This window comes from Cervus elaphus, chromosome 33 (genome assembly GCF_910594005.1).
Source record: "Cervus elaphus chromosome 33, mCerEla1.1, whole genome shotgun sequence".
NCBI classification, from domain to species: Eukaryota; Metazoa; Chordata; class Mammalia; order Artiodactyla; family Cervidae; genus Cervus; species Cervus elaphus.
The window spans coordinates 43,618,039-43,645,605 of record NC_057847.1 but is presented as its reverse complement, the minus strand read 5'-3'; the positions used below and the strand labels follow the sequence as shown (position 1 = coordinate 43,645,605).

The 27,567-nt window shown below is 37.4% G+C and overlaps 1 protein-coding gene across 6 annotated transcripts in view; it reads left to right on the top strand.

Moving 5' to 3' along the window:
* Nucleotides 1–27,567, top strand: part of KCNJ3 (potassium inwardly rectifying channel subfamily J member 3) — a 176,939-nt gene that overhangs the window by 125,206 nt on the left and 24,166 nt on the right. For 2 of the 6 annotated variants that reach the window (XR_006339429.1, XM_043894373.1), the window contains one exon: nucleotides 12,498–12,558. The exons of the other annotated variants lie outside the window; for them this stretch is intronic. Coding sequence is in view for 1 of the 2 variants with exons in the window: in XM_043894373.1 (XP_043750308.1) it covers nucleotides 12,498–12,541 (44 nt within the window). In the remaining variant the exon portion in view is untranslated. The remainder of the gene's footprint in view (nucleotides 1–12,497; nucleotides 12,559–27,567) is intronic. 6 annotated transcript variants of the gene reach the window in all.

Below are 27,567 nucleotides of genomic sequence, written 5' to 3'. Positions count from 1 at the left end.
AACCCATGTGTTTAGAAGGATTGCTTAAAGGAAGTCAGTCAGATCTATCATACTTGACTACACCACTGGCCAGGTGGCACTCATCCATCACATGTAAAAACCAAGCAAGAGAGATGGGAATGGATACACTTAGAGGTGCTGAAAGGCATTTTGCATGAGAGCTGCAGGAGCTGAGGCCACACTTCTTGCTTCTTATTGACTTCTATAAAGTTGTAGGGACTGGAGATCAAGTTAATGGTTTATCACCATTTAATGAGGAATGGCAGATCTAGAAGTCTTTTAAATATAAGCAGCTTACTACCTTTTGAGAGAGTGTATCAAGAGGTTTTCTTTTCTTTTTTTTGTAAAGAAGATTCCAGAGTGGCTTTGAAAAGATGAGAGATCGTTAATGTCTCTCCCTGCTCTTACCTCCTGAATTCTAAGGTGATTCCTGCCCCAGTGCTGGCATTATTCCTCCCCCTGTACACGGACAAAGTCAGTGTATTCTGTTCCACTAACTGTAACGCTCTAATCACCGTCTCCATGTACCCAGACCTGCCATCCAGAGTGTCTCATGCAAGAGGAATAAGGGCATTTTGATAAAATTTATTGAGATGCATTAATACCTTCCTTGCTTCATGTGGATCTCATCAGCTACCTTTTGACCAGGATGTCCCACCTGCACTTGCCTGGAAATTACCTGCCAGTCTGGCTTGAGGCTGTTGTTAGGGGGAAAAAAGGAAGCAGCATCATGGGCAGGAATGATAGGATGGAATGCTAAAATTTCAAAGAGGTCTGTATAACTCCTCAACCCTGTGGTCCTAATCACTACCCAGGAGGTGGCCAAGAAAAGAATTATTGGGGGAAACTTCCTTATTTAGTAATCAGACTGCCTTTACAAAGGTATTCGGATTGGAAAAAAGGTGAGGGAGGTGCAATCGAAAAGATAAATCTTTTTTCAGAGTATTTATTCAAACCATTCTACTTCTTAATGAGACCAACATTTAAGGATGAGAAGAGGCATGAATTGCCCTGACTGTTGGTTTAATTCTGGGTGACCTTTGTGATAAAAGTTACACCATTGTCAGAGGGTAAAACCCACCCCAGTCACCACCCCGAGACTGTTGCAGGCAGTTAGATGTGCCAGGAACTTTTCTTTCATTAGCTCGCCCACTATGACGATCACCTACAGCTGCATTGCAAATGGCCGAGCAGTCCTAGCAGAGCTGGCCCTAAACCGCAGCTCTTATCAGGAAGCAGAAACAGCAGTGCTTAAACTAGTACTTCTTAGAGCTGAACCAAAGATCATAATTCAAATAGGAAGCTTACACTTAATATAAAGACTGCTTCACTGGACTGGCAGTGAGGAGATACCCCACGTCCAAGGTCAGAGAAACCCCAGTGAAATGGTAGGCACTGGAGCGGCTGTGAGGAGATACCCCACGTTCATGGGTAAAGGAGAAGCCCCAGCAAGATGGTAGGAGGGTGAATTTACGTTTACAATCAAACCCCATCCCTGCCAGAGACGCTAAGAGGGCTTAAACAAACCTTGTATGCACCAGAATCAAGGGACCCCACAGAGACAGACAGAACAGTGTTTGAACATCTCCTGTGGAGGTACAGGTCAGCAGTGGACTGCTACAAGGACAGGGGCTCTGGGTGCAGCAGACCTGGGTATGGCATAAGCCCTCTTGGGGCTTCCATTGGGGGGATCCATCTTGGGGATCACCATTAACCCCACCATAGAGGCTGCCAGAACTTACACAGGACTGGGAAATAGACTCTTGGAGGACACAAACAGAACCTTGTGCACCAGGACCCAGGAGAAAGGAGCAGTGGCCCCAAAAGAGACTGACCCAGACTTGCCTGTGAGTGTCCAGGAGTCTCCAGTGGAGGTGTGGGTCGGTGGTGGCCTGCTGCAGGGTTGGGGCCACTGAGTGTAGCAGGTCATGCATGGGACCTTTAGAAGGAGGTCACCATTACCTTCATTACCTCCACCATGCTTTGGCCCCAGGTAAATAGATAAAAAAAAAAAAAAAAAGACGGTAGCTCAGGCAATAAAGCGTCTGCCTGCAATGCGGAAGACCTGGGTTCAATCCCTGGGTTGAGAAGATCTCCTGGAGAAGGAAATGGCAACCCACTCGAGTATTCTTGCCTGGAAAATCCCATGGACGGAGAAGCGTAGTAGGCTACAGTCCATGGGGTCACAGAGAGTCAGACACTACCGAGTGACTTCACTTTCACTTCACTTTAAATAGCAGGGATGGGAACACAGCTCCACCCATCAACAGAAAATTGGATTAAAGATTTACTGAGTATCAGTTCAGTTCAGTCTCTCAGTCCAGCCAACTCTTTGCCACCCCATGGACTGCAGCATGCCAGACCTCCCAATCCATCACCAACTCCCGGAGTTTACTCAACCTCATGCCTATTGAACCGGTGATGTCATCCAACCATTTCATCCTCTGTCGTCCCCTTCTCCTCCCACCTTTAATCTTTCCCAGCATCAGGGTCTTTTCAAATGAGTCAGCTGTTCACATCAGGTGGCCAAAGTATTGGAGTTTCAGCTTCATCAGTTCTTCCAGTGAATATTCAGGACTGATTTCCTTTAGGATGGACTGGTTAGATCTCCTTGCAGTCCAAGGGACTCTCGAGAGTCTTCTCCAACACCACAGGTAAAAGCATCAACTCTTTGGCACTCGGTTTTCTTTATAGTCCAACTCTCACATCAATACATGACTAGTGGAAAAACCATAGCCTTGACTAGGTGGACCTTTGTTGTCAAAGTAATGTCTCTGCTTTTTAATATGCTGTCTAGGTTGGTCATAACTTTTCTTCCAAGGAGTAAGCGTCTTTTAATTTCAAGGTTGCAGTCATCATCTGCAGTGATTTTGGAGCCAAAATATAAAGTCTGCTTCCTGAACATGGACCCACCCATCAGAACAAGACCCAGTTTCCCCCTCAGTCAGTCTCTCCCATCATAAGCCTCTTCACCTTCTCCAGCAGAGGGAAGACAGACTGAAAACCACAATCATAGAAAACTAACCACATGGACCATAGCCTTGTCTAACTCAATGAAACTATGAGCCATGCTGTGTAGGGCCACCCAAGACAGACGGGTCATGGTGGAGAGTTCTGACAAAATGTGGTCCACTGGAGAAGGGAATGACAAACAATTTCAGTATTCTTGCCTTGAGAACCCCACAAACAGTATGAAAAGGCAAAAAGATAGGACACTGAAAGATGAACTCCCCAGGTCATTAGGTGCCCAAAATGTTACTGGATCAGTGGAGAAATAACTCTAGAAAGAATGAAGAGACAGAGCCAAATCAAAAACAACACCCGGTTGTGGATGTGACTGGTGATGGAAGCAGGGTCGATGCTGTAAAGAGCAATATTGCATAGGAACCTGAAATGTTAGGTCCATGAATCAAGGCAAGTTGAAAGTGGTCAAACAGGAGATAGCAAGAGTGAATGTCGACATTTTAGGAATCAGTGAACTAAAATGTACTGGAATGGGTGAATTTAATGCAGATGACCATTCTATCTACTACTGTGGGCAAGAATCTCTTTGAAGAATTGGAGTAGCCATCATAGTGAACAAAAGAGTCCGAAATGCAGTACTTCGATGCAATCTCAAAAACGACAGAATGATCTCTGTTCATTTCCAAGGCAAACCATTCAATATCACAGTAAGCCAAGTCTATGCCCCAACGAGTAATGCTAAAGAAGCTGAAGTTGAATGGTTCTATGAAAAACTACAAGAACTAACACCCCCAAAAATTGTCCTTTTCATTATAGGGGACTGGAATGCAAAAGTAGGAAGTCAGGAAACACCTGGAGCAACAGGCAAATTTGGCCTTGGAGTTCAGAATGAAGCAGGGCAAAGGCTAATAGAGCTTTGCTAAGAGAACGCACTGGTCATAGCAAACACACTCTTCCAACAACACAAGAGAACACTCTACACATGGACATCACCAGATGGTCAACACTGAAATCAGACTGATTATATTCTTTGCAGACAAAGATGGAGAAGCTCTATACAGTCAGCAAAAATAAGACCAGGAGCTGACTGTGGCTCAGATCATGAACTCCTTATTGCCAAATTCAGACTTAAATTGAAGAAAGTAGGGAAAACCACTAGACTATTCAGGTATGACCTAAATCAAATCCCTTATGACTATACAGTGAAAGTGAGAAATTGATTTAAGGGACTAGATATGATAGACAGAGTGCTTGATGAACTATGGATGGAGGTGTGTGACTTTGTACAGGAGACAAGGATCAAGACCATCCCTAAGAAAAAGAAATGCAAAAAAGCAAAATGGCTGTCTGAGGAGGCCTTACAAATAACTGTGAAAAGAAGAAAAGAGAAAAGCAAAGGAAAAAAGGAAAGATATACCCATTTGAATGCAGAGTTCCAAGGAATATCAAGGAGAAATAAGAAAAGCTTCCTCAGTGATCAATGCAAAGAAATAGAGGAAAACAATATAATGGGAAAGAGGAGATCTCTTCAAGAAAATTAGAGATACCAAGGGGACATTCCATGCAAAGATGGGTTCGACAAAGGACAGAAAAGGTATGGACCTAAAGGAAGCAGAAGATATTAAGAAGAGATGGAAAGAGTACACAGAAGAACTGTACAAAAAGATCTTCATGACCCAGATAATCACAATGGTGTGATCACTCCACTAGAGCCAGGCATCCCAGAATGTGAAGTCAGGTGGGCCTTAGGAAGAATCACTACAAACAAGCTAGTGGAGGTGATGGAATTCCAGTTGAGCTATTTCAAATCCTAAAAGATGATGCTGTGAAAGTGCCACACTCAATATACCAGCAAATTTGGAAAACTCAGCAGTAGCCACAGGACTAGAAAAGGTCAGTTTAATTCCAGTCCCAAAGAAAGGCAATGCCAAAGAATGCTCAAAGTACCACACAATTGCACTCATCTCACATGCTAGCAAAGCAATGCTCAAAATTGTCCAAGCCAGGCTTCAGGCTTACATGAACCATGAACTTCCAGATGTTCAAGCTGCTTTTAGAAAAGTCAGGGGAACCAGAGATCAAATTGCCAACATTCGTTGGATCATTGAAAAAGCAAGAGAGTTCCAGGAAAAAATTTATTTCTGCTTTATTAACTGTGCTAAAGCTTTTGACTATGTGGATCGCAGTAAACTGTGGAAAATTCTGAAAGAAATAGGAATACTAGATCACGTGACCTGCCTCTTGAGAAATCTCTGTGCAGGTCAAGAAGCAACAGTTAGAACTGGACATGGAGCAACAGACTGGTTCCAAATAGGAAAAGGAGTATGCCAAGGCTGTATATTGTCACCCTGCTCATTTAACTTATATGCAGAGTAAATCATGAGAAATGCTGGGCTGGATGAAGCACAAGGTGGAATCAAGATTGCCGGGAGAAATATCAATACCCTCAGATATGCAAATGACACCACCCTTATGGCAGAAAGTGAAGAAGAACTAAAGAGCCTCTTGATGAGAGTGAAGGAGAGTGAGAAAGTTGGCTTAAAGCTCAACATTCAGAAATCTAAGATCATGGCATCTGGTCCCATCACTTCATGGCAATTAGGTGGGGAAACAGTGGAAACTGTGGCTGACTTTATTTTTCTGGGCTCCAAAATCACTGCAGATGATGACTGCATCCATGAAATTAAAAGACGCTTACTCCTTGGCAGGAAAGTTATGACCAACCTAGACAGCATATTAAAAAGCAGAGACATTACTTTGACTACAGAGGTCCATCTAGTCAAGGCTATGGTTTTTCCACTAGTCATGTATTAATGTGAGAGTTGGACTATAAAGAAAGCCGAGTGCTGAAGAATTGATGCTTTTGAACTGTGATGTTGGAGAAGACTCTTGAGAGTCCCTTGTACTGTGAGGAGATCCAGCCAGTCCATCCTAAAGGAAATCAGTCCTGGGTGATCATTGAAAGGACTGATGTTGAAACTGAAACTGCAATACTTTGGCCACCTGATGCGAAAATCTGACTAATTTGAAAAGACCCTGATGCTGGGAAAGATTGAAGGTGGGAGAAGGTGATGACAGAGGATGAGATGGTTGGATGGCATCTCTGACTCAATGGAGATGTGTTTGGGTAAACTCCGGGAGTTGGTGATGGACAGGGAGGCCTGGAGTGCTGCAGTCCATGGTGTTGCAAAGAGTCGGACACCACTGAGTGACTGAACTGAACTGAAGTGACTGAAATGGGTAAATGGTATGGAAAGCTGAAAACACAACAGTATTAAGTTTCCTAGGTCACAGTGATGTGACTGTTGTTGGCCTGAGCAGATTGGAATAGCAGTTGTTTCATGGTGTCCCATCAGCTTATTTCACTATTTATGAGCACCTCCAAGCATTGCTGGTAACTCTATTCAGGGTGGTCATCTGACCACATAGCAGAAAGAGGCAGTAGGAAGAAAACCTGCAACTCCTGAAAAATCACCCCATTCTTTTTCCTGGTCTCCACAGTCAAATAAGAAAGATTGGGTTAGAGGGGTTTCCCTATTATCTCTGAGAGATGAGAATCTTGTTTTAATTGTCAGAAAACTGGGAAGAAGAGGGGATGATATCACCTAAACAGTGCTAGAGAGTAAGCTAATTACATCGGAAAATCTAGTTAATTAACAAATTGAGAGGCAAATTGAATTGTCTACACAAGCAATTATCAGAAACACTCATACAAGGCTGAAAATAAGTAGCACTGGATGGGCAGAATTGTCAGGCTTTTGTTCCAGTAACATCTACCACAGAATGTCTTGACTTGGGATTTTTCTTTATTCACCATGTTTCCATCAGAAGCAGTGGGGTTAGTGGTGTCTTTTTTTTTTTTTAATAAAATTTTAAACTGAAACCCAAAACCTTCTTGACTATGTACTAATATAGAGCAATATTAAACATATTTCCTAGAATAAAATGCTACTTTATTTTTACCTAGTACTCAAGGAACTGGCATTACATACCTAGTTTTTACAAGTTCTTACACCTTTGTATGAATTTTTATAAAGAGATAACATTAGCTATTTCACATAATGAATATGAAATTCCACATCATTGAAAAATATATCTGTATATATGTACATGCACCTCTATATAATGTGTAAAATTTGTTTTACTTTTCTGTATTATAATTTTTTCAAAATTTAGTGCCACATTTATATGTGCAGAGCACTAATTTTTTTTTAAATCTTTATTGGAGGATAGTCACTTTACAATGTTGTATTAGTTTCTGCTGTATATAATGTGAATCAGTTATATGTATGCATATATCTTGTCTTTTTTAGATTTCCTTCCCATTTAGGTCACCTACAGCATTGAGTAGAGTTCCCTGTGCTATACAGTAGGTTCTCATTAGTTATTTACTTTATACGTAGTAGTGTATAAATATGAATTTAAAGGTCATTGAGACTCTCTACGTTAAGGGTCAAAGAATAAGAGAAACAGATAAGACAAGGGCATATTTAAAAACATGTCCTACTGTGTGCTTAGTCGCTCAGTCATGTCTGACTCTTTGTGACCCCATGGACTGTAGCCCACCAGGCTTCTCTGTCCATGGGGATTCTCCAGGCCAGAATACTGGAGGGGGTTGCCATGCCGTCCTCCAGGATATCTTCCCAACCCAGAGATCGAACCCAGGTCTCCTGCACCGAAGGCAGATTCTTTACCATAGGATCACCAGGGGAGCCTACTAGATAGGCTAAAATATGGGCCAGTAAAAGCAGTTTGTGAAATTACGAGATTATGTACTTAAAATAATACTAGCATAAGAATTCAGGGAAGCCTGGCATGCTGCAGTCCATGGGGTTGCAAAGAGTCGGATACGACTGAGCGACTGAACTGAACTGAGCATAAGAATATACAGAAAAGTTAATCAGAACAAAGGACCCAGAAATAGATTCAGCATATCTTAAACTTTGCATTTCAAATCACTTTATTTTTTAAAAATTATTAAATGATACTATAACAGTAGGTTTACTATTTGAAAAAATTCAAAAATATATAAAGTTCCCATGAATTAAAAAATAAAATCAAGCCAAAATTAACTAGATAAAAATGTAATTTAAATATTTATTTGAACTCATTTGTGACTAAGCTATTATTAGATCAGTAAAAAGAATCTATAATAGATAAATATATTAAACTTACTTTCCTGGAAAGGGCTTTGGTCTCACCCTTTAATAAAATTTTATCAGAATAAAAATATTTTATTTCCCACTGCTTATAGGTGGTTCTTTCACTATTCAAAAAATTTATAGTGTATGTCTCTTGCATTTTCTTGCCCAGGGTGGAAATAGAATGATTAGGTGTTTTTCAGTGTGGGATAAAGCCTTGGTAACATTTTTTCCATCTTTATGTATTTATTACATTGGCTGTATACTTACTATGTTCCAGGCAGTACTCTAAGTTAAGTGTTAAAGACTTACTTAAACCCAGCTGTAGTCTGATTGGGTTCAGGTGAGGGACGTGAGTGGGAAAGGCCATGCTGGAAGAATTAAGTGCCTTTTTGTTGTTATTTTGTCCCTAAGTCGTGTCCGACCCTTTGTGACCACACAGACTGAAGCTTACCAGGCTCTTTGTCCACGGGATTTTCCAGGCAAGAATACATCCCAGTAACTGGGATGCCATTTCCTTTTCTAGGGGATTTTTCAACCCAAGGATTGTACCCACATCTTTTTCATTTTATTTTATTTTTCATTTATTTTTATTAGTTGGAGGCTAATTACTTTACAATATTGTAGTGGGTTTTGTCATACATTGACATGAATCAGCCATGGAGTTACATGTATTCCCCATCCTGATCCCCCCCTCCCACCTCCTTCTCCACCCGATCCCTCTGGGTCTTCCCAGTGCACCAGGCCCGAGCACTTGTCTCATGCATCCAACCTGGGCTGGTGATCAGCATCGAAACATGTATATTATCTATGGTACCCACATCTTTTGTATTGGCAGGAGGTTTCTTTGCCACTGAGCTACCAGGGAAGAGTCTTTTGGGGATACCCAGATCTTCTGAAAGGCATGGTCAAAAGAGAGGTAGATTGGGGAGGTGTTAAATGACAAGCTGTGGACTTTTTTTCCTTTTTATTTATTTTGTAAAAATAATTTTTATTGGAATATAGTTGCTTTACAGTGTTATACTAGTTTCTGCTGTATAGCAGTGTGAATCAGTTATACATATGTCCCCTTTTTTATGGATTTCCTTCCCATTTAGGTCATCACAGAGCAGTTAGTAGAGTTCCCTGTACTATATGGTAGGTTGTCAGTGAAAGTGAAAGTGAAAGTCGCTCAGTCTTATTTGACTCTGTGAATCCTACAGGCCAGAGTACTAGAGTGGAGAGCTGCTCCGTTCTCCAGGGATCTTCCCAACCCAGGGATTAAACCCAGGTCTCCCACATTGCAGGTGGATTCTTTACCAGCTGAGCTACCAGGGAAGCCTGGGTTGCTATTAGTTATCTATTTTATACATAGTTGTGTATATATGTCCATCCCAATTTCCCTGTTCATTCAGCCCCTTCCCCCTGCTTTCTTTCCCACCTTGGTGTCCCTACATTTGTTCTCTACCTCTGTGTCTCTGTTTCTGCTTTGCAAATAACTTCATCTGTATCATTTTTCTAGATTCCACATAAAAGTGATATTACATACTTGTTTTTCTCTTTTCTGACTTACTTTTCTCTATGTGGCAGTCTCTAGTTCCATCCATATCTCTGCAAATGGCACTATTTCATTCTTTTTTATGACTGAGTATTATTCCATTGTGTACTACATCTTTATCCATTCATCTGTTGATTAACATTTCAGTTGCTTCATAGTCTTGGCTGTTGTAAATAGTGCTCCAGTGAACACTGGGCACATGTACCTTTTCGAATTGTGGTTTTCTCTGGGTATGTGCTTAGGAATGGGCTGCCGGGTCATATGGTAGTTCTATTTAGTTTTTTAAGGAACCTCCATACTGTTCTCCATAGTGATTGTATCAAATTACATACCTACCAACAGTGTAAGAGGATTCCCTTTGCTTCACAGCCCTCCAGCATTTATTGTTTGTAGATCTTTTTAATGATGGCCTTTTGGCCAGCATGAGGTGATACTTCACTGTTATTTTGATTTGCATTTCTCTCATAATTAGTGATATTTAGCATCTTTCCATGTGCCTTTTGGTCATCTGTATGTCTTTGGAGAAATGTCTATTAGGTCTTTTGTCCATTTTTTTACTTTTATGGGGCTATATAAGCTCCCAAATATTACTATATTTGGGAGTTTAATCCCTTGCCAGTTGCATCATTTGCAAATATTTTCTCCCATTCTGTAAGCTGTCTTTTTATTTTGCTAACAGTTTCCTTTGCTGCACAAAAGCTTTTAATTAGATCCCTAATATAACATTATAAAATGACTATAATTCTATTTAAAAATAAATTTAAAAATATATATATAAATGAATCTGAAAAATAAGACAGGTTGTATGAAGTTATAGGGAGTAGAGGGTGATGCCTCTCAAGTGATTTCCTATGCTTTTATTCTTTGGGAGCCTCTGCTAATGAAGTTCCTCAAGAAAGACAAGAATGTTTGGGAACAGTTTTCAAGTTTGTTTCAAGCCCCTCCATCACTTCCTTGGAGAGCGGCAGCTTTGTCTCCCTTTGGCATCCATCAACTAACCATGAGCCCTTGCTCCACCATGTCTTGTCTATTTTTTTTCCATTTATTTTTATTAGTTGGAGGCTAATTACTTTACAATATTGTAGTGGTTTTTGCCATACACTGACATGAATCAGCCATGGATTTACATGTGTTCCCCATCCCGATCCCCCGTCCCACATCCCTCTCCATCCCATCCCTTCTTGTCCATTCCTGTCCCACTGCCATGAGTTGCTCCATGCTCCCGTTTCAGCATGTCCAGGAAAGAAGCAATTTTCAGTGTACTTTGAGCTGTTAGTGAAAAAGGACATGAGAAGGAGAATTTCAGGTGTGCCACAAAGACTGGTGGAATTTCATCCAATTCCCAGGTGGCGCAGTGGTAAAGAATCCACCAGCCAATGCAGGAGATGTAAGAGACATGGGTTCAATCCCTTGGTTGGGAAGATCCCCTCAAGGAGGAAATGGCAACCCACTCCAGTGTTCTTGCCTGGAAAATCCCATGGACAGAGGAACCTGGTAGTCTACAGTCCATGCGGGTCACAAAGAGTCGAACACAACTGATAGAGCATGCATAGTGGCTGCCACACTTAACAAGCCTGGAAGGAAGGTGTGGTCCCTGTTGCTTGAAGTTCTCTTTAAAATAAAAATTTTAAAACTACCAAAAACTTTCTTGGGTTTTAGGTTGTTCCCTAGGTGTCAATTGTTGGGCAAAGGAAGTCTCACTCAGCAGCCTTTCTTACTAGTGACAATTAAATAGAAAATTCTGTAAGAGGAAAAAGATTTAATTTACCAAAAATATCTTGAATCAACTTGAAATTTTAGGACCTATTCTAAGAGCATGACAAAAATCACTGAGTGGAATTTATTTATTCCTTAGATAAATGCCTGTTGACTATTATACAAAAGAAAATTTGAATGTCATCACCCTTCAATGAGAGGAATCAGTATTAGAAGGGTGAAACTTTACTCAAATTGATCTCTTACCGCAGTGGTGATCAAAAGCTCAGTACAACCAAATAGACACTTATATAATCAAGAAAATTTTGACAAACTGCCTTGTCATAGTGTGGGGCATACTAAACTTGTTCTATTTGTTAATTGAGAAAGAAGTGTAAGGACAAAAGTTAATATACATATATATATACACATATGTGTATATATATGTGTATATGTATGGTTTTTAAAATTTTTTAAATTTTATTATTGAGGTATAATTGCTTTACAATGTTGTACTAGTTTCTGCTATATGACAGAGTGAATCAGCTATATATATTTTTTAAAAATTTTAAATAAGTGTTTAAAAAATTCAGTCTAAGTTTTCCTGGTATATTATAACCATTCTGTTGTGAACGCCACAGACTCTTTTGAATTTTGTTAGAAATTAGAAACTTTCTAAAGTTGTTTCACATTTTCTATAGGATATTGATTTCATGGGTAGTCAGTGATTCTGTCTCCATGGTACCCCCTTTTTTTCAGACTAAAGAATCTTTTGTTTTTAAGCATTGACAGATCTGCTTTCTCATTCTTAGAGGCACAGTACAATACTGGCAGTTGATTTGGGCTCTACAAAAGTTTGTTTTGATTAATTTGGTTCTCCCATAACCAGGTCAAGAGACATTAAAATAGTTTGTCTGCAGATTATTTTGCTATGTCATATGCAATCAGATTGCTCGACATATGACATAGTCAGTGAGTGAAGCTGGAAAAAGGGCAATAAAAGCTTCATTTTACAGATACTATGGATATTAATAATAATCAAAACTAAAATTTATTGAGCACTTTCTATATGTCTCCTGTATGCTTTTCATTCAGTGTCTCTGTTAATCCCAGCAATACAGACAAGCTAGGTATTATTATTGTCATTTCTGTTTTTTCAGATGCGGGAATTGATGTTAGTAAGGAATTGAAGTTAACTTATTAACCCAGGATATATAGAGAGTAAGTATTTGGAATATACCCCTAAGCATTATTTTGAATGGCTAAAGAGTTTTTTTCATATATTTAGTGTCAGCAGGGGCTGCTGTCCCGTGTTTTTTGTTTTATCCTAGTCTATGTGCCTTCACTAGTAACCAGCTTGCAGCCATGCCCCACTTTCTTTCTGCCTGGCACAGTAGTCTTTTCCAAGTGCAAACCTCCAGCCTCTACTTGAAGATTACTAGATAGGAACCTACCATCCATGAAGTCTCTTCTTGGAGAGCAGGGTATCCATGTCTTCTGAGATCTACTCTACTTTTTTTTCTGAATCATGAATTAGAGTTGCATTTCCATTGTCTGACTCCACATTCTATTTGACAGTTTTCTTCTGTTAGGATCCAGATTTAACTCCAGTTTTCCCTTCTCCTTACCTAGTTTTGCCTACTTCAGTGACTGCTGATGAGAGCATAGCCTTAGACAGATATGATGATATGCCACTGTTCAAGGTTAATTTATTATTTGGGGGTCAGTTTTATGACTATCTTGGCAAAACATGAAATAAAATATGTTAAATGTTGGCATCATTCAGTAAGTTGAAACAGATTTCACTATAGAAACTAAAATATGAAAAAATTGTTATTGATCTTATCAATTCAACCTTTTTGCCCTAAGAACAAAATGTTAGGAATGGGTGAGATTTTGAGTTACAGACTCTAATGGGGCCAACTGGCACCTTCCTCACCTATGAAGAACTATACATTATACCCTACTTCATTAGAGATAAATGCATTATCCATGTAATAATGTGTTTCAAAATTGGGTTTACTTGTCCCAGGTAAATTTTCAAAACTCACAGCTATAAAAATGTATACATTAATCAACTTGTTGTGGTGTCTACAGAGTTGTCACTCACTGCACACTTACTATTTTTCTCTCTAAATGATGTCACCAATTCCAATCTGAACACATTCTCTCCTATCTTGTTTCTTCCTCAAAATTTCTGCCAAGATTATTACCTGATACATACATTTTTTTAAAAAGAGGTAACTTTTCTTTTTAAAAGAGATAACTTTTCTTTTTAAACTAACTTTGGTGATTTCTCTTGGTTTTCAGTACTTAAGTAACTTTTGGCATTGATTACATATCTCCATTCCTAAGGGGACAAATATCATTTTATGAATTATTAGCAAAGTTTTCAAATATATCATTCTTAATATAATATGTAGGTATAGCAATAGTATGGCTTCCCAGGTTTTGCTAATGGTAAAGACCATGCATGCCAATGCAAGAGACACCAGAGGTGCAGGTTCGATTCCTGGCTCAGGAAGACTGCCTGGAGGAGGGAATGGTAATCCAGTCCAGTATTCTTGCCTGGAGAATACCATGGACAGAAGAGCCTGGCAAGCTAAAATCCATAGGGTTGCAAAGAGTTGGACATGACAAGTGACTTAACATACACACACACACACACACACACAATAATAGTATAAGTCATGGTGAAATTGTATATAAAAATGAAGTATTTTAAAGGAGGAGATCACAATATAGTAAACTAATAAAATGATTTTTGCTCACTCTTTGGTCTTTTTCTTTTATAATTTAATCTCAGTAGAAATGCCTTACAGGGCCTTTGAGTGAAAAAATATACAATCAATAATGTTATGTGCATTATTGTGAAAGGTGACCACCCAGGAACATTTTAAGATCTTTGTTAAATCCTAGGAATACAGTGGTAACAAAGGGATTTATTGTAAACCAGGCAATTTAACAAAATACTTTTAGAGCCAGATAGCAATTCTGGAAAAGATCACAGCCATAAATAGGTAAGACAGTTAAAAGCAGGCACTGTGACTTCCACAGAGACAAGGCTGGTGTATTTATGGCATGTTGAATGTGCAGGAGTAGCTGCCGTAGCCCCAGTAATTAGACAGACAGGAGAGTAGAGTTGCCTCATTTGTTTGACTTTTATTCAATATAAACGTTTCCTTTAGAGTCACGTCTGTGTGTGTGCTCAGTTACTCCATCGCATTCAACTCTTTGCAGCCCCGTGGTCTTTTAGCCACTAGTCTCCTCTGTCCAAGAAATTTTCCAGGCAAGAATACTGGAGTGGGTTGCCATATGCTATCCCAGGAGATCTTCCCAAGCCAGAGATTGAACCCTCATCTCTTGCATCTTCTGCATTGGCCGGCAGATTTTACCACTGTGCCACCTGGGAAGCCATGTTTCTATATAATTATTCTTCTATATCCTTGTTTTCTTTCTGCTTAAGGAAAGGGTCCTCCTTAGCTTCTTAAATATATGTTTTGAATTTAACTCAGTCCTAAGGAGGTGAACATGCATGGTTATTATTTCTGTTGTAGAGAATTCCCAGGAATTTAACAAGTATCAACAGCTAATTCTGTTCCAAAGGAGTATATTAATAATCAGTAATAGCAAATAGATTCTGTGGATTTTATTCAATTCTTTACCTCTTTTTATTTACTAAAACTGCCTTAGACATTAATATTGATTGTAGAGTTGGCTTTCAACAGTGTCCTTCTCTGTAATTTAATTATAGGTTTATTACACATGCCCTTGTTCACCAGAAAGAATCAATGTTGAATAGATGAAAAATGTGTGAGTCAACCCAGTTTTGACCTTATATATAGTAGGTGTCTATGAAGCCCTCCTGGGATTTGACTGGGTGTAGATGCCCTTCCTGTCTTCCTTATATCCTTCCTCCAATCTATGAGGTTCACATGAGCGGTCTCCCTGACTCCACTCTTAGTATTCATTGCCTCACATATTTTGCACTGCAGTCATGGTGGATGCTGCCTCCCCCACTGCCCCCCGTAACTACTGTTGTTCATACTTGCATCTTTACACCCTCCCCGGGACCTTTGCATTCATGGTCCTTTGGATGAACCCCGGTTCTGCCAGATGTTTTCATGGTTTCCTTTGCTTACTTTATTTACACATCTGCCCATCAGGGAGTTATTTCTTGACACCTAACATATGGATGCCTGTGCCATCAATCACACTGCTTTATTATTCCTGTCCTTATGGCTCAGCTGGTAAAGAATCTGCCTGCAATGCAGGAGACTTGGGTTTGATCCCTGGGTTGGGAAGATCCCCTAGAGAAGGGAAAGGCTACCCACTCCAGTATTCTGCCCTGAAGAATTCCATGCACTGTATAGTCCATGGGGTTGCAAAGAGTTGGACACTACTAAGTGACTTTCACTTTCACTGTTACTCCTCAAAGACCTTATCATTTTCTAGCATGATATTATTCAGTTGTCTATCTTTTGTATCTCTTTCCATTAGAATATATATTTTGTGAGGGTGTTCCTTTGCCTGGTATATAGTACTTTCTCGATTATTTATAATTGAAATAATTAAGAATTAATATTAAATAATTAATAAACATTTTTTATGATAAATTCAGAGTATTTTGATGAAAAGGAATAAATTAGTTAATGTAATCAAACAAAAACATTCTGCATAAAAGCTACACTGAGTAAAAATTGCTGTACATCATACTATGCAAAATAGAATATTGATTGTTGGGACTTGATCAGAATTTTTTAAAAGTTGTACATTTTTAGAAAACAGTTTTCACAGTACGGTATGATTATCACTGACTCAGAAGAAAAAATAATAGTTGTTTTTGGCTTTGACTTGTTTTTTTGCTTTTCCCTTCATCTGTGTTGCACTTTGGAGCTTTGCTATCTTTATGTGTATATAGTTATGAATATAGATATATGCAAGTATATGCATATGTCTATACCTCTGTCTACTTACCTATCATCTATCTATCTTACACAGTGTGGTGTTTGGATACATGAGATTCTTAAACCGAGGGAGATCAGACTAGAGTTGGGGAAGAAAAGCTCACCCACAGATATCATTCAGTATGTGTGAACTGTTGCAAATATAAAAGCACTAAAAATTGACTATAAAAAATTATATCTGTGTTATTTAATAAATATAAATGGGTATGTATTGATTGACAGTATTCTTCATAACTTTGGGTTATAAGATGATAGGAAATTATGAATAAATCAGCAAATGTTTTTGTAAATAACCTACCATTAAGCTTTCAGTTTATGGAAGTTTTGAAAAAACTTCCATGGAGTGACATTTTCATATATGTGGATAATTATTCTGTAGATGTATTCTGATATATTGTTTTATTTTTTTTTATTTTTTTTTTGATATATTGTTTTAAAGTGTAGTTCAGAGTTAGTTCTTTTATCCATATTGCAATTTCTCATTGACCTTTACTTTAGTCAGTAATAATAGTTTCATATTTTAAAGATAAAGCCTTGTGAGAGGTTGTAAACAACTCAGGACTTTATTTTTGTTCTCCCAAGTCATTTGGCCCTGAGGCATTATGTCGTATCTATGCATGTCCTCAGTTATAAAAGTGACTAATGTGACAAAATAACAAAACACCTAGTACATTCATTTTAGTTCATTAATTGCATTCAAGATACAATCTTTTTCTTCCACCAGATAATAAGAACTCATGTTTGGTTTTCTTCCCATTTACTGCATATTCCTTTTTCATTCTAATAATAACCTGCAATCTGCAGCCTTAATCATGATAAGCAGTCTCAAATCACTTTATCCCATCACAGTGTTGGATAAACACTTCTGATTTAAATTTCAATAATTCTACATTAGCAGTGCTGATATGAGCCTTAGATGTATGATGGAAATTCTGCACAGGGATTACTTAGTAATTATTGGTTTCATTGAGGTTTACATTGGAGCTATAGTTAGTGCGGTGCCAGTAACCCAAGCCCCAGAGAGCAAGCCAGGCCAAGCTTGCATGATCGCTGCTGTTCACCTATTAAATGTGTCATAAAAAATGAAATTAAAGTCTCTACAGGGTGAACAAGCTGTCTAAAAATCTTACAGAATTTTAGAATCATGGACATTTAAAGATGAGACAGTTCTATTACATTACCTAATCAACCTCCCACCCCATCTTCCTCCTGAGGGACTGTTCTCTTAATGCCATTTTTGATGATTTTGTCTAATCTATTTGAAATGACTTGGTTCATAAGACTTCAATACTTACCCCAGGAGAACTTTCCCTGCTCTAATAGATTTCCTTATTGGGAAGTGCTTTTTAATTGCTAAATCTCCCCTCTTTAATTTCATGCTATTGTCTTATTTTTTTTAGCCTTTGTTTTACTGTCTGGTTGTTTCTGTATTTTATATACAATCCACATCTCAAGTAAGTTTTACATTTATCCTATTGGGATTCAGAAAATGGGCAATAAGAAAACTTGCAAAAAGTAAAACTTAGTTAACCAGTCATATTTATTCATAAACTAAGAAACTCTGTTATTTAATATGTCTGTTGGAGACTGAACTAATCATTTTTATATAATTGTTTCTCCCTTCATGTTCCTATATTAAAACACTGAGCCACACTTGGTCATTCAGAGATGTTTGTCCCCTTACCCTTGGTGGTGGTGGGAGAGTCAGAACAAATATTCCATTGATATGTGCTGTGGGCTGGATTGCTCAGTTGCTCAGTCATATCCGACTCTTTGTGACCCTTTTGACTGTAGCCCACCAGGCTCCTCTGTCCATGGGATTTTTCAGGCAAGAATACCGGAGCGGGGTGCCATTTCCTCTTCCAGGGGATGTTCCCATCCCAAGGATTGAACCCATGTCTCCTGTATCTCCTGCATTGGCAGGCAGATTCTGTACCACTTAGCCACCTGGGAAGCCCCACGGACTGAATTTTAATCCTCTAAGTTCATTTGTTGAAGCCCTAAACCCCAAGGTGACTACGTTTGGAGATAGGATCTTTATGAGGTAATTAAGGTTAAATGAGGTCATGAAGGGTTGGACCCTGGTCCAATAGGATTGGTGGCTTCATAAGAAGAGGAAAAGAGACATTTCTCTCTCTCTCTCTCTGTCTCTCTTTCTCCCCCTCCCCACCCACCCATGTACAGAGAAAAGGCTATGTGAGGTCTTATCAAGACGGTGACTGTGTGCAAGCCAGGAAGAGAGCTCTCCCCAGGATTTGAATTGGCCAGTATCTTGATCTAGGACTTCCAGCCTCAAGAATTTTTAGAAAATAAATTTCTGTTGTTTAAGTCACCCCATCTGAAGTATTTTGTTGTAGCAACCCAACAAGCGTGACTGATGCATCTGACATTTTGTTTTTTGGAAATTGGTAGCATGCTGGTGTAATAAAAACCCCATAGCACTTGCGCTTTAGTTACTAAAACTTTTCTTTATTATATACTCGTGAGATTCTCCTGCAGACTCATAGTAGGCACAGAGATTGCCAGGCAGCCCTCACTGGTCATAAGGCAGTTGTGGGATTCAAAAGCATATATATAGCCATGAATGATGGGGGTCAGGGCTGAGTGAGCCCAGAACTCTGTTCTTATTGCATGACCAAGGAGAGGTTACAGAATACAAACTTTTTAAAAACTAACACAGATGTGGAAAGGATGTTATAATGAACTCCTATATACTTATCCCCAGATTCAACCCATATCAATGAAAAAGCATCAGTGTGAATTTTCCTTTTTTCCCTTCCTATAGAATTTTAAAGTCAAATCCTTGGCACCATGACATTCATGTCTAATTACATCTGTATTTGTTTCTTTCAAAATAATTTGCTCTCCTACATTCATAATGCTATTATCATACCTACAAAATTAAGTATATCTAGATTGAATTAATCTTTGAATTTCCCAATTTGTCAGGAAGATCTGGAGTAGGAAATAGCAACCCACTCCAATATTCTTGCCTGGGAAATCCCATGGACAGAGGAGTCTGGAGGGCTACAGTCCATGGTGTTGCAAAGAGTCCAACACGACTGAGTGAATGCACACACACACACACACACACACACAAAAGTTGTCTTAAAAAAATGTCTCTTTGTAATTTAAATGTTCAAATTGGGAAGCAAAAACACTGTGCACTTTGCATTTGTTGTATGTCACTCTTTCTTTTTAACTTTCAAATTTGAAATAATTTTAGTTATTTGAACATTGCAGATTACAGTAAATTGCAGAATAGCATTTACCCTCCTTCCTTTAATGTTACCATCGTACAACCATACATATATACCACTGTATAACCATAGTACAATGATCCAAGGGAAGAAGTTAGTATTGGTGCAATATTGTTAACTAAACTATACACTTTATTTGAATTTCATCAGTTTCTCACTGATTTTTTTACCCCCAGAATCCAAAGTGTCTCTTGTATATACAGTCCAGTCTCCCACTTTCTTATCTCCAGTCACCTAATTAAAAAAGCAAAACAATTAGTGGGCAGAATGTCTTACATTCTAACCTTGTCTGCTTCCTCATGGTCTTACTAAATATGTACCTGCATCTATAGGTGTATTTTCTGAGAACTGGAAGTGAAAGCCAAATACATAATTCAATTTAGGTTTATCTTTTTGACAAAAATATTTCAAAGCTGATACTGTGTAATTAATGTCATAGCACATCAGGGTACATGTAATATCTGCTTGTTCCACTTTAGTGATGGAGACAGGTTGAGGGATGAAGGTGGTCCCAGACAGGTTGTTTTGTTGTTAATTTCTCCATCAACTTTTTTCATGATTTTAGTATCCATTGATGATCATTGCACGAATCATTATTTCATCTGGAATTGAAAAATGGTGGTGATTTTCTTATTTTGTAGTTTCTTTTATAATTTGTTATCGGGAATGATACTGTAAAGGCAAACTTGCCCTTAATGACTAGAGGTTTTTAGTTACCTAATGTATCAGTTGGGTTAGCTGGGATGACCATAACAAATTGCCAACTACAGAGTGGTTAAAAACACTTTTAAAAATTTATTTGTCACCGTTCTGGATGTTGCAAGTCTAAAACTTAGATGTCAGCAGGTTTGGTTTCTCTTGAGCTCTGTCTCCTTGGTTTGCACATGGCAGTCTTCTCACTGTGCCCTTAGCCTGGCTTTTTCTCTGTGCTCCGGCATTGCTGGTTTCCCTTTCTCATCGTATTTTAACACTAGTCATTTTGGCTTAAACCCCACACTAGTGACCTCATTTGATCGTTATTACCTCTTTAAAAGCCTTGTCTCTAAATATAGTCACATTCTAAGATATGGGGGCTTAGAGTTTCAGTTTATGAATTTTGAAGGGACACAAATTCATTCCATAACACTCTGAATATTAATTTTCTATTTAATTGCCAGTTCTTATCTAAAGGGTTGGTGTTCCAGCTACCTCCAATAACAACCAGAAATTTTATTTTTTCTCTTTTATTCTGTTTGAGGACTTTGTCTCTCTTTGTAGCTGTGTCTGTCTATATCTGTTTCTATAGAGAGACATGTTTTGAAGTGTCGTTATGAGCTCATGGATTTTTGTACATTCAGTGTTTCTATTAATAGTACTTGTTATTCTTTTTCATGCTGAAATCCTCCATCTCTTATCAGTACTGACCGAATTGACTTGTTTCCTGTGTCCTTTTTACACGACTTTTAGATTTTGACAGGTTTCTTGTTTTTCAGTGTAAAAAGTCCAAGTTTCACCTTGTGCATTTCTTGTTTAAGACCTGGAATGAGTTATTTCTTCAAAGTGCCCAAGCTCTTTCTGTGTTAAAATGAGATTGAGACTCATAAGCTGAAAGCATGATTCAAAAACATAGACACTATTTCCTTGAAGGACCTTATTTCATGGGCAGATTACTGAGCAATTTGACTATTGCAAAATAATCTCCTGTAAAAATTAAAAGGTTGAACGTATTTTGAAAAAAATATTTTCCTGTAACTTTTCAAAATCAGATTATCTAAAAATCATTTTTCTACAGAGTACTTTAAACAGAATCCCATTAGTTATATCTTGTACCCTTGTAGAGATGGCTTTCTGATTTCAAGAAAGCAAAACCACCCACAGAAGCTTATGGTCACTGGATGGAAATGTTCGCACCAAAACCTTTCCAAGAAAGGAAAAGAGAAGGCACTAATTTTTTAAAATAAGTGTGCATCTGTATGGCAGCAGAAGCACACCAAAGACTGCAGCCATGCTACTTTTTTATTTTTGGGCTTAGACCACCTTAGCATGCTGCCGCTACTGCTCACTACATACCGTACAGTCCACTTGTCAAACTTAATGATGTTGTTCTTAGAAAAACCTTCAAAACCAGGTGCAGTGTAATATTTTTCTGACTCTAGTATGAGGTTTGGAGATGATCTCCACAGATGTTTATAAGTGAAACTGAGCAGGTTTTCAAATATCTGAGATGAAATAAGTCATATATGAGTGGTTATTTTATTTTTTTTCAATATGTGAATTTAAAACTACAACACTAAAGAAGGTATCCATCTTGCTTTCATCTCCAGTCTCTATGTCTCATAATTTTCTTGAACCACTGGGACATTTCAGCAACTCTAACTGACCTAGGATAACATTTAAATATGTTTTATTCAATTGCTGTTATTGACAAAATGAAACAGTAAGTGTGACATATAGTAGAAGAATTGGATCCAAGACAATCTGTCCATTCATTATAAACCAGAAACCCAGTCTCTTTCCATTTGCCTTTGCTTCATTGACAAGGGTGAACTGTAACCAGTGCAGTTGAAACTTTATGTAGCTCAGATTCCAAATATTTTGCTGTAATAATGGATACTATGTTTCCGTGGAAACAGAATATACCTGTCAGATTATAAAAGTAAATGAATCATTATTTTAATTAACATGCTAATTAGATATTATTAAAGCTATATTTTAATTTCTCAAGTTATTATAGTAAAAATATCCTTTCTAAAAGTATCAGCATTTGTGTGTACAGCATACCAATAAAGAATAGGATAAAAAAATCTGGTTCAATAGAAATACAGTTTGTAGTATTTTATTATAAATACTTTTAGCTTGACTAAGCAATAGTTGTCTTTAAATTTGGCATTGAATATTTTGTGAAAATATTAAAGCTTGGGATTCTTTTCTAACATGAAGGATATTATTTTAATGAAGTAGATGATACATATATATTTATTTTTTGACAGCTTAGAACTTTAGCAGATGATTCTTAATAATTTATATTGCATAATAATATTGATACAGCACTAATAGAAAGTATGACATTTAATCATGCATATGCAACCTTGAGTTGACTTTTATCCATTTTTACTACTATACACTAATGTAACTTTATGAATCATAATTGAAAAAGAAACAGACAGTGATACAACAAGGGATAGTCAATGTTGATATAGAAAGGAACATTGAAGGAGTGAAAAAAAGAAAATAAAAAAGAGGCCAGGGTAAAGTAGAGGACTGAGATAGCATAGCTGCTGCTGCTAAGTCACTTCAGTCATATCTGACTCTGTGTGACCCCATGGACAGCAGCCCACCAGGCTCCTCTGTCCACGGGATTCTCCAGGCAAGAGTACTGGAGTGGGTTTCCATTTCCTTCTCTGAGATACCATAGAGATTTCTCTTATCTACTCAGTGAACAAAGTCCAGTGATAATTCATAGTTTTATTTATTCAGTCTTTTTTTCCCTCAATCAACAAATATTTTTCCAGCACCTAACATGATAATCTCATGATCCTAATGCCTCTGTCTGTCTCATGTAATCTGTCTCTAATTTTACTGCCTTCATTATACTTTGAATATATTATATCCATTCCTTTTCTTATATTTCCCCTTTTAATCATATATGTTTTCCATGCATTTTAAGCTCAGTTCATATGTCTCCTTTTTTGAATGATATTTCTGATCTCACCCACAATGACCAGTATCAGTTATTTCCTTTTTTTGTTATCTCTCTATATATACATATATTTCTTGCTCTGTTCCTATTGCTTTTTAGTGGGGTATTTGTTTATAATTTTGCTTCTATATAAGGCTGTGATCTCCTAAATCGAAGGTCTTGTCTTATTTATTCATCTCTGGTCTGATGACCTTTTGGTATTGTGCACAAAGCAAGTATTCACATACTTGAATACTTTTGGTGTGCAGTTTTGATTTCTTTACTTAGGTTTTAAAGGAGTGAGAATTTGAGAAGCGTTTATTTGGCCCTAAATTATTTCATACTTGAGAATACATCATTGTGTTATTAATTTTATTAATATTTATTTCTTGGTATACTCATCTTCATCTCCTTAAATATTAAATACCAGGCTTTCATTTTTAACAAAGATTTGAGTACCTAACGTAATAGACATCAAAGTCACATTATACCAGTTTTCAGTCCTTTCAACGTTATTTAAAAGTCAAGAGTTCACTGTGGGTCTATCACTGAAATAAAATCAGTGGACAGTCTATTAAAAAAACTCAATGTATACCTCTGGCCTGCAGTGATATTCCTTTAACTTAGAAATATGTAAATCCATTTACAAAATGGGGAAACTATTTAAATCATATGACACAAATCATAAATATACATTTTCATGTATAGAAGCCAGAAAGCAGAATCTAGTCACAAGAAACCCAGATGAGGAATTGTGAATTAGAAACTGCGTTATATCAAAAACAGATTTATAGGTAACCTTCCAGGGGATGCAGGTCAAAGTAACTACCGGAAACTAATGACTGTAATAAAGTCTTCTTGAAAGGGCTTTAGTAAACCACATGTGATGCTCCTTTAAGGGAAAATAGTCATGTAGATTATTTGGTGCTAGCCATCCTGTGCAATTTATTTAAGGGAGACCTTTGAAAGGGAAATCAAACAAATCTGTAAGGGAAGTTATCACTTGCTAGGTATGTGACACATTTAATATTCTTCAATGCTTCTGTGTTTCTCTCAAGTTCACTCTGCTTAGTATGACCTCATGGCTCTCTATGACCTGGCTGTCCAAGACATGCCTCTCTATGACTCAGTCATGTCTAACTCTTTGCAACCGCATGGACTGTAGCCCACCAGGCTTCTCTGTCCATGAAATTCTCCAGGCAAGAATACTGGAGTGGGTAGCCATTTCCTTCTCCAGGAGATCTTCCCAACCCAGGGATCAACCTGGGTCTCCTTCTTTGCAGGCAGATTCTTTACCATCTGAGCCACCAGGGAAGCCTGTGGCCTGGTCACTACCTACTTATTTGTTATGTTATTATTGCTACCTTATTTTTAATAGTCTGTTTGTCCATAACTCATTTTATTCAATATATTCAGTGTTTTTTCTGGCTTCCACTTTCAGCATTTAAGTTTTCCTATCTCTTGGCCTGGAACAATCGCCCTCCCAATTTGCTTTTTCATTATCATTTCTCTGTGTACTATCTACTGTGGGAGACCTTACTTTTCCTGACCTGGGTGGGTACATCAGCCTTGTGTTCCAGAAGTGCCTAGAGGGAAGTTATCAGATTTTATTGAAATGTGATTAGAAATCTATTCTTTCCTACACTTTTGTGTCAACTAGGTGGGGATCAAACTGCTTTTATTGTTCTATTTACATTTAGTGCCTAGTGTTTAATATAATGCTCAATACCTAAATGAGTATATTAATGACATAACTGAAATATTTAGAAAATGTTAAGAAACAAGTAGTAATTTTGAGGAGTTAGTCGTGGGAATGAAGACTCAGGACCCAAGGACCCATGCAATATTTTTCATTAGACATCAGTGTTACAAATGAACTTAATTGTACATTCATACTCAACCAAGAATACTGGGATAGAAATTTTAAGAGTTAAAGATCAGTGGTAGAATTACCTAACATGAACTCACTCACCATTTGTTTTGTTGAAGACTTCCTAGGTAATACTTCTTTCTAGTTTTTGACCTTGTAGAGGAGGCATTCTCCCCTCTATTTCACTTAGAGGGGAGAGAGAGAGGTTGATTGAGGCTCTGATTCACTTCCCCATGACATCCTTGGTCACTTGGTACTCAGGATCCATGATTTGTTTAGTGAGGGTCAAATATACAGCTGAGCACAACTAATCATTAGAAATGGCACAGAAAATTACGGAATAGTCTTTGCCCAATTTGATATGTGAAAATATCCATAAAGAAAAGTTCAGAAAGCATAGCATTTGACTAACAACAGATTTTTTTTCTAAAATGTTATTGGAAATCTGGAAATTTTTCCAAAACTTATAAAATATTTAGAGTTTTTAGCTCCACATTATTTTCTTTTTATTTATATAAAAGGAAATTTGGTTAAGATATTAATTTACAATATAAGTTCATGGAGTTTTACTGATTTAACTTAATGTGGGGCCAACTTTCCCACACAGATAAAAAACTGTTTCCACACATATAATTTGAGAATTGTCACATTTGCTTTTCAGAGATAATGTTAAAGCTAATTTTGTATTTAACTAGAAATAAATACATGTGAATACTTTTGAACAGTTGTTTCTCTTTGATGAGAGCTTGCCAATAATTAGGGTATTTAGGTTAGATAGTATGGGTTCCAGCAACACAGCCTGTTCTAAAATGCTTTACAGTGAATCCAGAGAGTACCAATTCTGTTATGTGCATTTTGACTGGACATTTTATTTCTCAGATAAACCTACCTGTACCTGTATTTCTATATGTGTAAGTGTGTGTTTGTTTGGGGGGATATTTTCTGCAATTACATTTTAATGTAAAGGAGACATACTTGATGTAACAGAATAACTTACTAAATTTGTTTATATTAGTAGTAACTGTTCAAAAACAGCATACATGAATTGGGGCGTCTGGTCATCTTGCACGGTTTCATTTTCAAGAACAGGTTAGAATGTGTAACTCTCCATTCCTTTTATGTATCTGTGTATCTGAGCCTCCAGGATCCCCATTTCCCTTTATTATTGATACATTCTATTCTCTAAGGTGACAACCTTTCACCAAATCAAATCCTTCACTCCTTTTCAACTGAATAAATCTTCCTTTATTTCCCATTCTGATCATAAACATATCTTTTAATTAATTTATACCCTCCTTGATTTGCTAAGAAAACCTAACTCCTGCAAGCAAAGTGTTCTAGACATAAGCTTCTTTTTGGCTTCTTAGTTTTTTGGTTAACAGTATATATTTCTTTTATACTTCAATTAAAGAAGTTCTCAAAATGATCTCTCCTTTCTTTTGACTTATGTGTTGATAAAATCTATCACTTTTCTGTGGCTTAGTACTTAGAAATTTCAGTAACTCAGAAAATTCCTTTAAGACTTTTGAAAGGTGATATTTTCTTAAGTCAGTTTAACAGGTGTTCTACTAAATTAACTGCCTCATTCATGTTGATGACTCTCTCTGCATGTCAAGTATGAAGAGACCATTGCCTCTTTCCTGTGATGACCCCTACTTGAAATACAATTCATCACAACTCTAAACTTCTAGGAATCTCACAAACTAGTGATTGTTGGATGACACAAGGCAATGGAGATAGTAAACAAGTTGAAGACAGAAGTGTATAGGTGCTTCCTATGAATGTTCAGAAAATTGCCAATTTTATTGAAACAAATGCATTTAAGAGACTTCATGCCCAAATAGGTTTTTAAGATAGATGCTATCTCAAGTGTAATATATTCCAATCTAATATGTTTAATAGTGTATAAACATTTTATAAGCTATATAGTTCAACATAATTATGATAAGGAATTGTATTTTCTGATATCATTAGTAATGATTCTAATAATCAGATTCTGGAGAAAACTACTTTTCCTGTAATTCACATTTTAGAAAATGCAAGCAGACTATCAGAAGACTAATAGTATGTTAGTATGTTATGCATAACATTCATGTTATATATAATATATGTAAGAAAGCATATATAGGCATACTAATATGCAATATGTTAGTACAATCTAACAATATATTAGATTCAAGAACACATTTTTGAGTGTATTTCTATACTCTGCTAACCTTCATATTAAATTGATGACATGAGTTTGACATTTGAATTCTAGTTGTGCTAAAATTAAGTCCTAGAAGATTAAGTAAATGGCCAGAACACAATGACTCCATTTTCAAAATCACTACTACTCCCCTATTAACATATACATTAAAAATGTTTAAAGCATACTTTTCATTTGGTCACTAGATGTTAGGTTTCACTGACAAGAGCCATCTTCTGAAAACCTCATATACCTGAACCTACCCAAAACTTGGAAAACCTACCCAA